This window comes from Coloeus monedula, assembly GCF_965178545.1.
Source record: "Coloeus monedula genome assembly, chromosome: 7".
In the NCBI taxonomy this organism is placed as follows: domain Eukaryota; kingdom Metazoa; phylum Chordata; class Aves; order Passeriformes; family Corvidae; genus Coloeus; species Coloeus monedula.
Genome location: NC_138787.1, coordinates 11,228,982 through 11,245,497, shown reverse-complemented (window position 1 = coordinate 11,245,497; position 16,516 = coordinate 11,228,982). Strand labels below are relative to the sequence as shown.

Here is a 16,516-nt window from a genome sequence, read left to right as displayed (position 1 = left end):
TGCTTTTCATTCTTCTATGCAAATAGGTTAAAACTGACAGAATCCATCAAGAACATCTATTTTCTCAGAAAATTATCCCAACAACAAAAACAAAACTAAAGCATCACTCTGATACTAATGTACAATGGTAAAGTTGCCTAAATGCTACAGGGGTGTGAAAAGCTTACTAAGTGATGCCCAAACAGGCAGCAATCTTCACTTAAGAAGAGAAGGATGCAAGGAATCACCACCAAGCTGACAAGAGCAGGACCAAGGCAGCCCTCTATCATCCTCCCCTTGCTCTCAACCAGAGCTGCCATAAACGTCTGTGGCAAAAAAAGCCCTCTGGCCTCCTAGCAGCCACCTTGTGCCCTTTTACAGGTTCCCCAGTCCGCCCCAAAATTTAACATCATTCCGTTGCCAGTCCTCTTAACGCCAACACACCTCTAGCAGGGTACATGCCCAAAGGGCCAAAAAACAAGAGCAATTCAGCTCAGGCAACAAACTGTTATTTTTCTGTCCTGTGTGACTTTCCCTGCAGGGGAGCTCAGCGCTGGGTCTGCAAATGGGATCCCCATGGCTGTGCTCAAAGTTCTTCCTCAAGTCCTGGTCCTTCACCTCACCCCTGCCCTGCTTGCGCACTTTTGGCTGACTCCTGACTTCAGTGCCCAACCTCCCAGCCAGGCTCCCTGGTTTTATTTCAGCCTTGCCTGCTCTCTGTGACAGCCTCTGCTCTCAGCAGCACTCTGATTACATATAATCCAATTTTCTGAATTTCACTTGAGCTTCTAGACATGCTCTAACCCTGCTCCATCCTGTGGCTTTCCTGGTGTACTCAGGAACTAGCATCTGATTCCTGATCAAGGAGTTTTACCTCCTATTGCTATTTACTTCCTGCCTCTTTCTTGCAAGTATGGTGTAGCTGACATTCTCATGCAGTCTCCAAAGCACCACCTACTCCTCAAAATGCACGAACTGAAGTAGGATCCAATATAACAGAATTTCTCAAATTCATGGAATCTTCTTCATCAATACTCCTGGCAGAAGTTTGTCTGGCTGCTTTTTCTTCTGGTTTTGGTTTGGTTTTTAAGCAGACACACTTTCTAAGAGATGCATGAACATAAAACAGAGAAAGGTCCACCAGTATACACAAAAGCGAGATGGATATTGACAAATTTCCATGAGCAGCACACATCTCATACCACAAGTGCACCCTGCATTTTACTTAAGGAACTCCTTTTTTTGTTGTATTTTCCCTCCAAGCTATCTTAAAGAGTGAAATAGCATAAAAATTTTTCATAGCCTACAATCAAAACAAATTACCAATCCATCAAACCCATCTAATTAATTAAAAACATGGCGTGTCCACCTATAATACAATACAGGTAATAGGTCCAAATTACACTGGGAGAATCACCATTCAACATTAGCTTAACAGACTTTGACTCCGTAAAATAATAAATGTTGAGCACTGCACTTTACCTGATTCTAGACTTATTTGAAAGATATGCAATTAAGTAGCCAGCTTCATACTGAATAGATATCAAACTGAGATTCTTATTGCCCATTCAGAAGTTATATCCAAGTTACCAAAACAAGCATCCAGTGAACAATGATGATTTTAGAGTTCTAATTACCCACCACTCTTCTTCTTTAGCCATTTACACCCACACAAATCAATATATGACAACTTTGAAGTATTCAAACACATTTGCACTTCGAACAAATCTCTGAACAAGGAACTGGGCAGCAAAAACATGCTCCTTTAACCCCTTCAAGAAGGGCCAAAGCAGCATAACATAGATCAACCAGAAGGTCAACCAGGATCCTGCAGGATGGAGGGCCTCTAGGGAAAATTCACTATGTCTCTAATGAATGTCTTCTGTAGCTGTTTCAGCCGGCATTATCTAAGAGACATTGTGTCAGTACTCACTCCCCTGAGCAGGCATTCTCCTCCTTCAGGATGAGGATCAAATCTTCACAGTAGACCTTTACAGCTAGAATATAATTTTTTAAATCCCCTCAGCATGGTAACAAAGTAGTAATGCTTTGGTGCCAGTTACCTTTTAGACTGTGATACACCTTTAAATAGGCATGCCATAATAACATTACTGCATGCTGCCTCAAATAATAATCCCAAGGCTAATTTTGTTGATATAAGTGGCTCTGGAACAGGAGTAATATTTTACCTCAGTTTGATTCCAGTTAGTTAGGGCCTGTATACAGTCTTAATGCTCAGAGACTTTCAACTTAATAAATACACATTAAACAATGAACCATGACTAAATTAAGATATTACAATAATATCAGCAGTTTAAACACATTTCAGGAAGGGGCTTAATGATCACTTAAAACTGCAAACTTCTGACATAAGACTCTTCCAGAAAACAAGATTCTACATAAGTAGGCTTCAAACCCCAAAATATTTATGACACAGACAGATTTAAGAACAAGGTTTTGATTGTAAATACATTTCCAAACCTATACATACAAAGATCTGAGTCTTCAGAATTTGTTAGTACTTAGTAAAGGCATTTAGCCATTTGTAGCACCTATTTTTTTAATCAAGTCTGAGACATTTCTAAACTGTCATGCATGTCAAAACCTCCAAGCCACATTAGCTAAAAAAAAAAGAAACCTAGAATACGTGTGTAATTAAAAGTAATATCAATCATCCTTCCTCATTTCTTAGAGAAATCACCCGATATTAGCAGAAATTACACCTACCAATCAAATATGCTGATTAAGTTTATGAGAACGATCAGCTAAATGTTTCACCACAGCAGATGTATTATTGGTTCTACAGTAACTGCCTGCATTTTCATATCTACTGTAGGGAAGAACAGAAAAAAAAATATACCGTTACCTCAATTAAAACATTTTTGTTACAGATGGCATTGATCTCAGTGGAGCTACAAAATGAATAAAATATTAGCATGAGAAACAGGATTTGCATCTCTGCACAGATATGAAAACTCAGTTTTATTAACAGCTTTTTAACATACTTGGAAAACAGTAGAAAGCTTTCCTCCTCTGCCATTGCTCTGTCCACCAGCACCATTACTTCATCAGAATATTATTTTTAGTTATTATTTATGTACTTCTGCACAAAAGTCTTTATGTACATAATTCGAACACGAATCAACCACTATCACCAACTTCATCTCTTATTCCCAACCTTAACAGTTCCTACCTCTTACCTAGAAAACCTATCAAACAACTTCCTGAAAAGACCTGCTAGAACTTGTGTTTGCAGACCACTGGATTTGCTGTTATCCTACAGAAAGGTCACCTTTCAGTAATTTCAGTGCAAGACATTCAAATCACCTTGACTACTATGAACTGGTATGGAAAGACACTTCAAACACGATGCTTTATCCATCTGTACCCTCATGTTTAAAGGACAAGAAATACTGACTAACTCTAGAGTAGTTAGCAGAAAAGTTTGCTATAAACTTCAAAGGAAGCAGTTTGGCCTGGATGTAGGTTGTTTGGGTTCGTTTAAAATTTTTCAAGTAATAAAGTTTAGGTAAGTCAGTGTAAAGGCACCCATTGATTTTTAAGAGACTTTTAGACAGGCCCCACGTTCTCCTTGAAAAGACAACTTCAGTAACTTGAGGGCAGAGATGCCTGGAAATTAGAATTGCTGTGTTTTGAGGCAAATGTAACCATCAGAAAGTCTAAACTAAACATGAAAAATTCCAGGAAACTGAATGGAAAGAAAACTCCAACTATTATTGACAGATTAACTTAGCACAAGGTACATGATAAGTGCCCAGCAGCAAGAGTGACTCCAGGCCTTCACAGAAAAAAAAGCTGTAAGAAACTTTTCTGGCAAAGCCTAGATCTCTGAAAATCACACACAGCCAGATGAGCCTTTAGGACAGCTTCACAAGACCCATGTGCCCAAATCCTGCACCTGAATCATTTTACATATAGTGGTTTCCATTGCTATGGAAATAATAATTATTGACTGCTTGACATAAATTCCACAAGACTTAAATCTTTCTCACTACAGTGTTACCAACTTAGGCACAGCCATACTGGATCTACCAATGTTGCTTTAAGATCAAAGAGGAAAGAGATGGAGGTTAAACCCCAGTCCGAAATGCCTACTGCCCCCATGAGAATGTATCTTACAGATAAATGCAACAGTTCAAAGTCCATCCTCACTAATTCATTTGACAAAAGCAGGTCTACAACCAGTATTGTTTTCTGTCCAAACCTGTCTTTAACAGATGATTTAACTGAAAAAATAGTCGTGTATGGAATACAGGTGCAGTGTTATGAAAAGATAAACAGCTATGCCACAGCAATCCAAAAAATATCTCCAAACTGCCTCTCTTTTGTGAAGCTGGCAAACATTAATTCTAAATAACTAAATTAACAAATTAGTTTCTTTTAAACTCAAAGAAAGTTTTACACTAGCAATAATGGAAACCAGTCTCCTGGGTCTCTTAACAGTTCGTTTAAGTTTTTTTTTAACAGATACTGGGTTAGATAATGGTCAGCCTAGGCTGGTATCCCAGCTACAAGTACATGCCTGGGAGACACATAAGAAGCAAGGAAGTACAAAGTGGTCAGTTCTTTGCTGTGGCTTCCCAGAGTTCAAGCACTTCTGGTTTAAGAACTTTCTAAGCCAGATGCTTTGGGTGCATTGTGAAGCTCTCTTCATCAATTTGTCATTTCAAACCTGCTCAAACCCATTTATATGTCTGACTGCACAGATTTCTGGGGCTGTAAAGTGCATGGTTTACTCACATGCTGCATCAGGAAATACTATCATTTATTTTCAACCTGCTGCTAAAGAATTATCACTGGTTTTTTTTCCCTGCCTTCACATTCTGGGAAAGAGAGTGGATATTAGTTCCCTGTTTCTCTCTCCACAATGTTTGGGAATTTATATACATAAAAATAACACCCACCAGTTACCTTTTTCCAGATCCATCTGGTGAATTTCTCATTTTGTGGCAGTCTTTGCATGGCTAGACACGTCACTTTTGCCCTTCTAAAGACTTTTTTAGGCTCTACTGCATTATTTAACGCAATCTCAACTTAAATATTCTCTTTTTTTTCCTCTGGTACATATATGTCAAAGAATGCAATCGTGATAAAATCACCACTGGACTATCAAATAGTTGATCAGCTTTAATGAATCTTACATAGTCATAGTTACAGATTATTAAGCAACAAGTGCCTAAATGCAAGCTTACACAATGAAAAGCTATGTAAAAGCTACTGGAGAATCATTACAGTTCTGAAGAACTCTGTCTTCTGAAAACAAACTCTTAAACAGTTACATTGCATAGACAGATGTGGCACATATTTAAAACACTTAAATTCCGTCACCACACTTCAGAACACAAACAAAGAAACTAAGCCTCATTGCTTGTATTGCAGGTCTGTTTTTTTAAAGCTAAGAATGTCACAAGCATAAATACAAGTCTTGAAATAAGACAGCTGGCTATCTTGATACACTTCCACTGATTAATTCAATTGCAAAACCCTAAAACCTGCAGTTCTTAGGCTAATAGTATATTATGAGCAAGGACAACTCAACTGGCTTTTAAAGGAAAAAAAATCTCTGCATGAAGCAGGCAAGTAGCCTTTGGAAGAGCTTCAGTGAAAGGTCTCATAGCTCTACTGTGACTGACGTTAAAGTCTCTCGAGTTAAAGAGCCTGCAGCTGCTACTTCAAGTTCATTTCATGGGCACAGTCTGCTGTGTTATCTGCTACAGTATCTTAAAACAAAGATCCAGGAAGAAAACAAACACATGATCCCAAAAGTTTGTCCTGCATGCAAACAAAGCAGAGAGAGAAGCCTGATAAGAATTGACAGAGAAATATTTTGGTACAAAGTATTTCAGTAGCATTATATAACAAATTACACAGCCTTCCTACTCATTTATTAAAGTGCTCATACACGGCAATGTCAGAAGGAACATGCCAGAAGGAAAACAGTATCAGCCAACTCTGTTTAGAACCCCCCACACAGGAAGGCTTGCAAAGCATTACATGTAAAGAAAGCAGAAATCCAGTTCTCCAAGCACTGTCTTCTGCTCTCCTAGCAGCCTAAAAGTGGTTGCAATTATTTTATTTGCAAAAAACTGGCCCTAAATTATTCACACGCCAAAAAAAAAAAAAAAAAAAAGAAAAAAAAGGAAATGCTTGGCAAATAATTTAGTCAATGCACAGTCCATCTCTAGGCTTCCTAGAAAACAGGTCAAGTTCTATGATTTCTTGCCATTTCTCTAGTTTTCTCTCCAAGCACTCTTGTCCACTGATTTCAGGTTCCTCATGGCAAACTCCCTTTCTTGTTCCAGTTCTGTAGTAAGATCATTTACCTCTTCCTTGCATTAGAAAAAAAAAACCAAAACCCAAACCAAAACACAAAGCCTAAAAAAACAACTAATGCACAAGTATTAGGGAAATGACCTAACGCACAAGAACAGCTACAACTATTTCTCACGAATCTTATTTTATATTTACCTCAATCTACAAAGCTGTGAACATCAGCAAAGCAAAATGGGAATAAAAATATTCTGGCTACACTTTGTTCTTTTTATATAAACGAGTTCTCTTGGTTCTGAAGCCAAATATAGAGCACATGAATGCACTGAAGATTATTTAGAAGGGTTCATATTTTACTTACAATGTATGCCAAGTGGAATTTGCTGCAGGGAAGGTTTTTAAAGCAAGTCCCTATTCAGTCTTTGTACTTCACAGTTACACTGTGGGTGCCAGAACACTCCAAGGTAAGCAAGTCTGGCCTCCACTGGAACTGAACTCTCAGATGCTAATCTTGAGACTTGCAGAGTTCCAAAAGACAGCTGGGGGAAAAAATGCTGTTAAAAGTGTACTTTGACCATCTAAATCTACAGAATTTTAACTTTTTGCTTAATTGACCAAGACCACTCACGTTTAAAGTACACCTTCAAATAGTTGGGAGACAAATGGCAAAACAGAGCAAGAGTGTTCAACTCCTGCAAAGTAAGAGCTTGTCCTTACTGTGCAATTTCCTTTGCTTCCTTAAGTTGCATTTTTCAGTGGATAAGATCAGCTTAGAGAAAGCAACAGAATACTATTTTGACTATAGATTTATATGAACATATGGTAAAATAAATATAATAAATCATTACAAAATGCATTTCCCTGTAATACACACAATGCTTGAGCAGAAATCCTGCATGTTGAAGTCCTGAAAAAAGAAAAAACGTAAAATAAGTTGGGGGGGATTTATCTTAAGTCCAACTAAAATTTGCATTTAACACCTGATGAGTATGTCCTAGGACATTAGAAATTCCAAAAAATGCAGAAAAATTAATTATTTAATTCCTACCCCAAGTTAATAGCATCTCCTAGTATAATGCCCAAGGAAAACTGTGATTTAAAACACTTTTATATACCACTGAGACAACCTTGTGGGAAAAGAAATGCAATGCTCTGTATAGGGTCCCAACACTGTGCATTAGAGATGCACAGCCTGTGAATTCTCAAGTTCAGACACCTGCTATCAGACATGGCCATGTTATCTAATTTAATCCATCTATTTAACAAATAAATTTAAGATTAACAATGGTATTTTTCATTCCACTTCTATCATAAGACCATTCCAAACCTTTACAGGGCCTAGAATAACCTTCTCGTTTCCTGACTAGATCTACGCATAGGAATCCTTTGCTTTTGTCCAAGAAATCAAATTTCCCCTCATACAATATTCAATCCAGCGACTTTATCAGCCCATCCTAGTTATCCTTCTACGCACCTGCTCCAGTTTGAATGCACCATTCCTAAGCACAGGAAACTGAGTTTACCCGGTATTTCAGATGAGGCTTTACCAGTTCCTTGTATAAGAACATCAATACTTTCTTACCTCTGTCAGGAATCTTTCTCCTAATAAACACCATCCTAGGATATAGCTCAAGAAACTTCCTCCAGTTAGAAGAGTGATCATTATCACTCTCAGTAGACGTGCTAAATTATCAATATCAAGTTATCAAGCTGTAGTGAAAATGCTACTCAGTTATTAACAATAATACACCATATACGACATTAAAACATATCTACCACATGGAACTGGTATAGTCTGTAAAAATAATGATACATTTTTAACTGAAATCCAAGACTGTGTATTTTCAATTTTTGAAATCTTCACACAAATCTAAGAGAAAATATCATATCCATACCAGTGCAGTTACAGAACTTTGGTCCTGATTTAGTAAAGCATTTATACATTTATGCAACTTCAGACTGGAAGCTTTCCCATCATACTCAGTGAATGTCTTTAGAAAACTAAACCCACCCTTCAACGCTTTGCTGGACTTAATGGGTTAATATTTCAAGGTGAAACTTGCAAAGGGTCTTCAAGGCTCTTTTGCATTTAACGAGTTCGGTCTCCTCTCATTTTAAAATGCAAAAAGAAAGTATTCCGCTATCTATTCTTTCTCTGAATAGACATACGAAGCTGCAAGAGCTAAGCATGCGTCCTGCGCTTCTGGCATTGAAGTAGAGCTCTACCCAGTGCCTTCACACATTTACAGATGAGAAGTCTCATTTTCTGCTGTTCTCCCGATGCCTTCCCAGTGCAAATCACTACAAGATCACGTGTGACCATATGCTAAATCAAGTTTGCCCAGGAGATTTCATTCATCGGTTCCCCAAAAACTGGCGATTAAGCCTACATTCTTGCAAGGAGATGCCATTTAATTCAAAACCACATCGTTTATTCTAAAAAAATTAAACCGGAAAAAAAAGAACTAACATAGTCATAAAGCCATTTTCCTTACCAGATTATAACAAAGGCGAAGGCTTTAAGATCACGCCCGACCAGTTAATTTCACGTTATAGGTGCTAAACAGCCGGTGCTGCTCCGCAACAACCTGTACTACAGTCCGTCTCCAAACACACCTTCTGTTAATCTGTGACACTGCATATTTTGCTGCTCAAGAACGAAGAAAGCCAGCGCTGTAGAAGCTATTTATTCTGCCTTCCAGGTGCTTCATAAATATTAAATAAGAACAGATACGAGCTACTACACAAAAACTTTACAACTCGGCGGGAAGCTGCCCCACGGGTCACACACGAGCGCGGGAGGGACCCCGACCCCTCTCAGTGGCAACGGGAGCAGCCCCCAGCGCAGACCCCGGAGAGCCGCTCGGTCCGGGCACGCACCTTGCCCCGGGGGCTCCGGGGCGGCCCCGCCGTCTTTGCTCGCCGCAGGCAGGGCAGCAGCGCTGCGCGGCGCAGCGGCCGCTTCACCTGCGCGGAGGGTGCGCGCAGCCCATCCCCGGAGGGCTCCCACCACCCTTCTGCCCACCCCGGCCCCCCACCGCGGGCAAGGACGCACCGGAGGGCGGCTTCAGCCCGGGTAAGCCGGCGGCGGGACCAGCGGAAACTTCCCGGCGGGGCGGCACACCCTTACCTTGATGATGCTGCTCCTCCGCGGGGTGGCCTTGGCCGCCTCCAGCAAGCAGGCGTCGGGGTCGGGGGCTGCCGCCGGCCCCAGACTGCCACCGGGGAAGCGCTCCGCGGCACCCACGGCCGAAACACCGCTGCGGCGCTCCCGCCTCCTGCCCCCGGCTGCCGCCGAAGCGTCCAGCGATGCTGGCTCGGGCTCCTCTTCAGCATGGTAAGCGGCATCGGGAGGAGCACGGCCCGCCGCCGGCTGCTCTCTGCCGCCGGCAGCCTCTGCCATCGCCCCGCCGAGCGGTGTCAACTTCTCCGGGGCGCTGAGAGGGCGGGGGAGTCACACAGACGAAGAAACGGACGGCGTCCCGCGGCGCTCCTCTCACGGCACGGTAGCGCCAACTTTCCCCGGAGGAGCCATGTCCGCCCCCGGGGGGAAGGGGCCCGCGCGGGACTCCGCGGTGCCGAAGGAGCGGGGCGGGGGACGCGGAGAGCACGCAGGAAGTGCGGCCACAGCCCCGCGCTGTTGTGACAGAAGCCGGGCTTGTGTTGACGGGCGGCGCTGACGGACGGCGCTCTCGGCCAATCAGCGCCGCGGCCGCCCCCCGGCGGCGCTGCGCCGGCCAATGGCCTTGGGGAGGGGCGTGCCCGCGGGACTCCAGCACGGGCGGTCGGGGCGGTGCGCGGGGGGCAGCTGGGGGGTGTAGGAGGTCTTGTAGCACCTGGTGGCCCCCGCCACGACCTTGAAGAACAGGGCCTGTGGAGGGCTGTGCCGCCTGTCGAGAGTGCTTGTGTGTTGAGGCGGCCGCGGGAATGCTTCCCCGCGCGTGTTTTAGGCAGATTTGGGCTGCCTCTGTGCCAGGGTAAAAGCAGCGTGTGGAAGAGGTGACTTAGGTTAAACACCCTGCAGCCCGCGTAGCCCTCAAGTGGAAGTATTGTGGTAGGAACAGGGACGCTGCCAGCGCCGGTCGTGGGGGCTGCTGGTGTAAGGGGTACCTTAAGGCTGCTGACCGCTGGCCAGCAGAGTGGGTGAGAGGCGTAAGGGAGAGCTCGCAAAAGGCGGCGAAGACTCGCGTTGAGATTCCTCCGCCTCTTAAAAACGAGCCAAAAACGAAGCAGGTTGTGTGGGGCTGCGGCTCCGCCGCCCGTTCCCCGCTACTCGCTCCCCTGTCGGCCGCCGGCCCGGGGCGGTCCCGCTCCCGCTCTGCCCCTCACAGCCCCGGGCCCGGAGGGCGCTGGCAGGGCCGACACCGCCCCCTGGCGGCGCGGCCGGGCCCCGCTCCCGCGGCGGCCGCGGTCCCCCCGCTCGGTGCCGGTGCGGGCCTCCAGCGGGAGGCGGGGAAGAGGAACCTCCCGGGAAGGGCAGGAGCCGCGGCCAGCCTTTGGAAGAGTTCGTGCGAGCGTGGTGCTGTCCCTTGCAATTCTTCAGGGGGTATTTAGTTATAATGAGATTATCCACGCGGAGACCTCAGGGAAGGTGGGGTGAAGGGGAGTGCAGCGAGGGTGAAAGTACAGGAAAGAGGTGAGGAAGAGATTATACAGTGAGATGGCAAAGAGGACGGGTAGGGCTGGGCAAGCAGGTAGTCACTGGGGATGTAAGACTATTCAAAATTACAGTTACCAGCTTTAAAGGCAGTAAGACTCTATGGGAATGTTAATTTCTCCCTGGTTTCTAAAGTAATTCCCTAATGAATGTGTTTGGTACCTGTTGGCAGTCACTGATTAAGGAAGAAAATAAGAGAGAACCTCCTTACCTTAACCAATGATTAGCTACTAGCAAATGCCTGGCTACAGGGCATGATTGCCACTTAAAAGATGTGAAATTTATATATTTATATACATATACAAGTTCAGAATTCCATGTTAACAAAGGTCCGGAACTTCTGTCAAAGTTATTGAGGCATTTATCATATTCAACACAAAGAAATGCTAATTGAGGGACAGATCTAAATACCACTGAACTTTTTTCATTAGCTTCCTTCTAAATTTTATGTAAAAAAAATGTCAAGATACATGTACACTACAGTTATTTTGCTTTGTTTCAGTGAAAAATGTCACAAAATAAGTAACGCTAAAAGAAGATAGAAAATATTCACCTTGAACAAGCATCTATATTAAGCAATACCAGAGAGAAGAGACTGGTGAAGGAATGGAGCATTTAACCCCAGCCTGGACTGTACAAGAGAAAGAACATCATACCAAGTCACTGCAACAAAAAGGGGGGAAAAAACCCAAACCAACTAATAAAAGCTTATTACATATCATATACTGTCACACAGACTGACCTAAGAAGACTAATTTAAAGACAATAGAGAAGGTAATTACCATGCAGTATTTTAATAGAGGGAATTACTGCTTTGTGTAGAAATACGTTGCATATCTTTCCTGTATTTTGTGAAATCATATGAAGTTTAATCATTGATTTAATTATTTGGGAACAGCACAGTGCTGTCATAGCTGAAATCTGCCTCTACCAGAAACTCTGCAGCATGTTGCACAGACAGATGCATATAGGATATTAAAGAACTTTATCCTTTCTAGGTTGTGTTTTACACATTTAATATTAGGGGGAGATTTATTGTCAAATGCATTGTTTCTGATATCAAAGGTTTAAAACCATTTAATTCTCACCTTACATTATAACCTTTGACACCTGAAGTCTTTAACTGGAAAAGGTCTACAGGGAATCTACAGATTTTAAGTTTCATAAACATCAAACCTACAGGGAACACTGAACAAATTGTAATTTTGATCTGTTTGTCCACAAGATGCAGAGGTTTTAGCATTATGTATGATACAGCTAAGTGAGGGTTTAGTTAAATTCTTTTCTAGAAGAAAAGGAAGGCTATTTTTCTGACTGTGCATCTCTAGATGCTTCTGAGGCATCTGCATCTATCTGCTTCTGTTCGTGGAGAGCCATGAATTATGAAGGAAAAGAGCAATTGGTTTTGATACTTCTTGATGTCTAATAAAAAAGAGAGTTGACAAAAGGAAGCTTTACAGTAAAACTGCTTGCACAGAAAGTTTTAAAAAATTAAGATTGGTTGGTGATAAGTGTCTATAACAGGTTTCTGTGATCAGTTTCAAGAAGGTCTGATGCAGTCCACTGTACAAAGACACTGCTGTGTTGTCTACACCTACTTCAGATAGGAACAGGTTTTTGAGAACAGTCACAGTTCACTCAAACTAAGAAAGGTAAGATAGATAAAAACATCTATGTGTTTGTCTGAACACAAGTCAGCAAGTGCCTGCAATATCTATTTTAATGTGGATTTTTTTTTTACACTCACTCCATCTCCATCCTTAAGGCACACAATTGTTCCTCAGTGGGAGTAGTTTGTATCACAAACAGGCTGAAAATACAGTTGTCTTGGAGCTGTGCTGAAGTATAGCTTACGTAAGCCAGTACTTGCACCCAGACATTGCATTTTGGGAAGCTCTTAAAATTAAGTGTTCTCCTGGGAGCCAAAAGTGGTTCTCCTATACCAACTGAACAGGGCTGATGAAGTGTGAAAACTGACGTATTTTCCTGTGTGAACATCTAATTTGCAAGGCAAGGAAAGCAATAGGGGAAAAGTTGTAATTTCTTCAAGTACACATTCATACTGATAGCAAATCATAACTAATTTTAGCATTGATGAGACTTATGCAGAGCTATTGATGAGAAAATGTTTTGCTGCGTAATTCTTAAATAAGTGATTTTTTAAAAGTCTTAGTGCTTATTGTGTCTGTGCTGTTACATTATGAATGTGATATTATAAAACAATAAAAAAAGAATGATATAATTTATTTATATAAATATGTACTTGTTGCTAAGCTTCGCTCACATTTTGGCAAAGCAACCCCAAGTCATATTTTGCCTTTACAACTATCATTAAGCTTTTAGGCCGGGAAAAAAATGCAAGTTCAAATCAGTGTAAAGCAAATGTAGTTAAATCTTGATTTTAAAACATACTGCATATGTTTTCAATTTTTATTTTTCAAATATATTTACACACACACATTGATTCAATGCCTCCTCTTATTTTGTTAAGTCTTGTTTTGTGTTGCCTCCTATGTGTTTGAAAAAGCCTCGCTATACTTACACATCATATTGTATTTTCTAGGTAGTATGAATGTTGTGTCTTCTCTAACTTAACAAGAGAGACTTTTGTGATATGCCTCTATCCTAATGATGTTCTTGTTCCAGCTGAAGTCACTGATGAATACTTTTCACTGTCTGATGGTACTTTCAGGCAAATCCAGTGTTTTTAATAATTAAAATGCTGTGGTTATAGAAGATTCCTGCAAATTCTTAGCTCTGAGGAATAATTCTTTATTTGAGGAGTATTGTTTTCCCTACAGATATGCCAGTTAAGTGTGAGAAAGGGTAAAATCAGGACCTCAAATTAGATCATGTTTAATCCTATTTCACAGCCTCTACTTACTATATAGATGCAGGCCCAAGCCTGAATGGAGCCCAGGCTAGGTAAAGACTGGAATGAAAAGGAGGGTAAAATCTGAGATGGATTCTGTAAACAGTCATAGCTGGTAGCAACAATTTAACCAAGTTTTGTAGACAGGAAAGAGCAGATTCCTGATAAGGAAGTGATTCTTCCACCAAATTTGGCACCAGGTATAAAGAAGAAAGTGACATTAGAATTTTCTAAAGGGAGAACAGTAAAATGCCATGTGCTGATTTAGTTTTGTAAGTAACTAAACATTTTTTTTTCTAATCTGATTTTCAAGGGTATATGTTTGCCAAGAATGTATTTCACTTACATAAAGATTCACAACATAAGTCACACCCGCCTTCAGATATTTGGGCAAAGTGATTGAAGTTCAAGAAGTTAACAAGTAACTGAAAATAAAGTTTTTAATGGACAGCCTGAGATAATCCCAGAAGTCATGCTACAACCTAGGTAAAAGAGAATTTATTCATTGGTGCAAATAGTGAAGCTTTCTCAAGTTGCCCATGTTTAGTTGCTAGTTGCTTAGTTTTTAGGGAGGGAAGAGAAGGCATGTCGTATACTTTATAACAGAAATTGGCTTGAAGATTTGAAGGAGTGTATAAGATGAATTCTTATTCAAGTCTGAAGATAATAATAATGACTTTTGTTTAAGGTAGGTGGTAATTCCACTTAATGAGAACATTTACCAATGACTGTCTTTCACAGAGTCCTTTTTAACTCCTCTGATCATTGCTTTTAGTATTTCTTCAGCTGTGACACATACAGAAATCTAATTGTAGCTGTTGCTAACTTTCAGGCTATGTGAACTTGTTAACTGCTGTGAAGAGTATGATCCAATAGATGTATGTAATTTCCTCCATTCTTTACTTAGGAATAGGTTCAAGTGTACTGTGTACCTTGCTAGCTCAATGGATATATTCAGTGTTAGAAATGTACATGGCACCATGGCTCCCACACACTTAACTGCAATTTTTTGGGATCATTTGACTGATCATGAACTGCACAGCTGCTGGGGAAGCAGAATTAGTTTTAAATGATACTTATTAGTCAGGAATTCTTCTTACTGAGGATAGAAAGTATTCTGGTAATATTCTAGTTCAAAAGCTACTCTTATGGTCTCTAATCTTGCCACCTGAGAAGGAAATTGCTACCAACATCAGCAGGAGTCATATTCATATCTACTTTGTAGTTAAAGAGTTTGGAGAAAATCTGGTCAGTATGCCAAGAATGGAATTTAGGCTATTCTTCTGCATGTTAATCAGACATACAACCTTCCTCCTAACATGCTCTCTGCAAGATTTTTGCATTGCTTAACTAGTTTTGGACATAAACAAGTTAATCGTGAGCACCCTGGACCATTGAGGTGCTAGGCAGTAGTCCAACCACCAGGAGAAAAGAATTCATTTAAATTCTTTCTGAGGGGGCCTGACAAGGATGTGAGGGAAAGTATCAAATAATCCAGTAGGAGTGGGTCTGTATGGGGACAGCATTGGTGACGAGAGCCTGACATCCATTCCATTGCCACTTCTGGTGGGCATACAGGTCCAGTCCCATGGATAGAAGAGCTGCACATTGCAGTAGAGAGAACAATAGCTCATAGTTTCAACTGAGAGGTCAGTTTGCTCTCAGAAACTACTCTGTGATGTGAACCAAGTAGCTAAGTTAGGATGATCAGGAGATTTGCTTCAAAACTGGCCCTTGATCCAAACAAAAATGCTAAACCAGATGCACCCAAAGCAAGTATGTGTTAAAGGTACATTGCTGTCTTTAGACCGCCTGTTCCTGACTGGCCTCCCAAGGAAAGAGTAGAAAGAGCTATACCCACATTTGCCTCACTTCAAAGAAAGCTGCTTTCCTGTGAAAAAAAGTCAAGACAGTGTTTCCTGGCAATATTTCTGACAGCTTCTGCACTGACTTGAAGTGGTAGTATATGCAAACAGAGAACCGATACCCTGTAAAGTTTTCCCTTTTTTATTATTATAGGCAGGCTGGTCTAGTCCTTGATACCACTTCCAAACACAAAATTACATGAATTTGAAAACTGCTAAAAACATTTATGTTTGGTTTTTTTTCACGTGTGTAAATTTGGCCCATCTCTCTTAATTCTTTAGAAAAAGTCACCTCAAAGAGAAAAAAAAAAAAGCAATATGATTATGATCACAATGTAATACTCAAAATAACTTAAATTCCTCTGGTATTAATAGAATTGGTATGAATTGAAGGATTTAAGAAGATTAAAAATATTTTCCATCAGGGATGACGTATATTTAATCTTTTATTGCAAAATCTCATGCTCCTTAATGTCAGGTTAGAAGGATGTGGAAAAAAAAGCCTAATGACTAATATAAGTGAGCTTATTTTCCTGAAATTTGCCACTGTGGGAGTATAACATGCATAAATTGGAAGAATTGTTAACCACTGTTTATCTGTGTCCTTTCTGAGTGGGGTTAAATCAGCTGGTTGTTAAAATCTATATCCTATCCTAGCTCCCACTGTACCCTACAGCAGGATTAGCAAAACTGAAGAATTCTGCAAACACAAGGCCAGGAGTGTTTTACTCCCAAATGCAGAGATTTACAGACTAATCAATAATAAAATGTGTTGGGCAAACTTAGAAAGTCACCTGTTTACTTTGTGGTTTGGAAGAATCCTTGAATTCCAACCAGTTATCCTCATTTCAT

The 16,516-nt window shown here is 41.1% G+C and overlaps 1 protein-coding gene across 1 annotated transcript in view; it reads right to left on the bottom strand.

The window, feature by feature from the left end:
- Positions 1-9,890, bottom strand: part of PLCL1 (phospholipase C like 1 (inactive)) — a 186,185-nt gene extending 176,295 nt beyond the window's left edge. The window contains exon 1 of the mRNA XM_082285445.1: positions 9,401-9,890. Within this exon, the coding sequence (XP_082141571.1) occupies positions 9,401-9,673 (273 nt within the window). The 5' untranslated portion in view covers positions 9,674-9,890. The remainder of the gene's footprint in view (positions 1-9,400) is intronic.
- Positions 9,891-16,516: the final 6,626 nt, after the last annotated feature.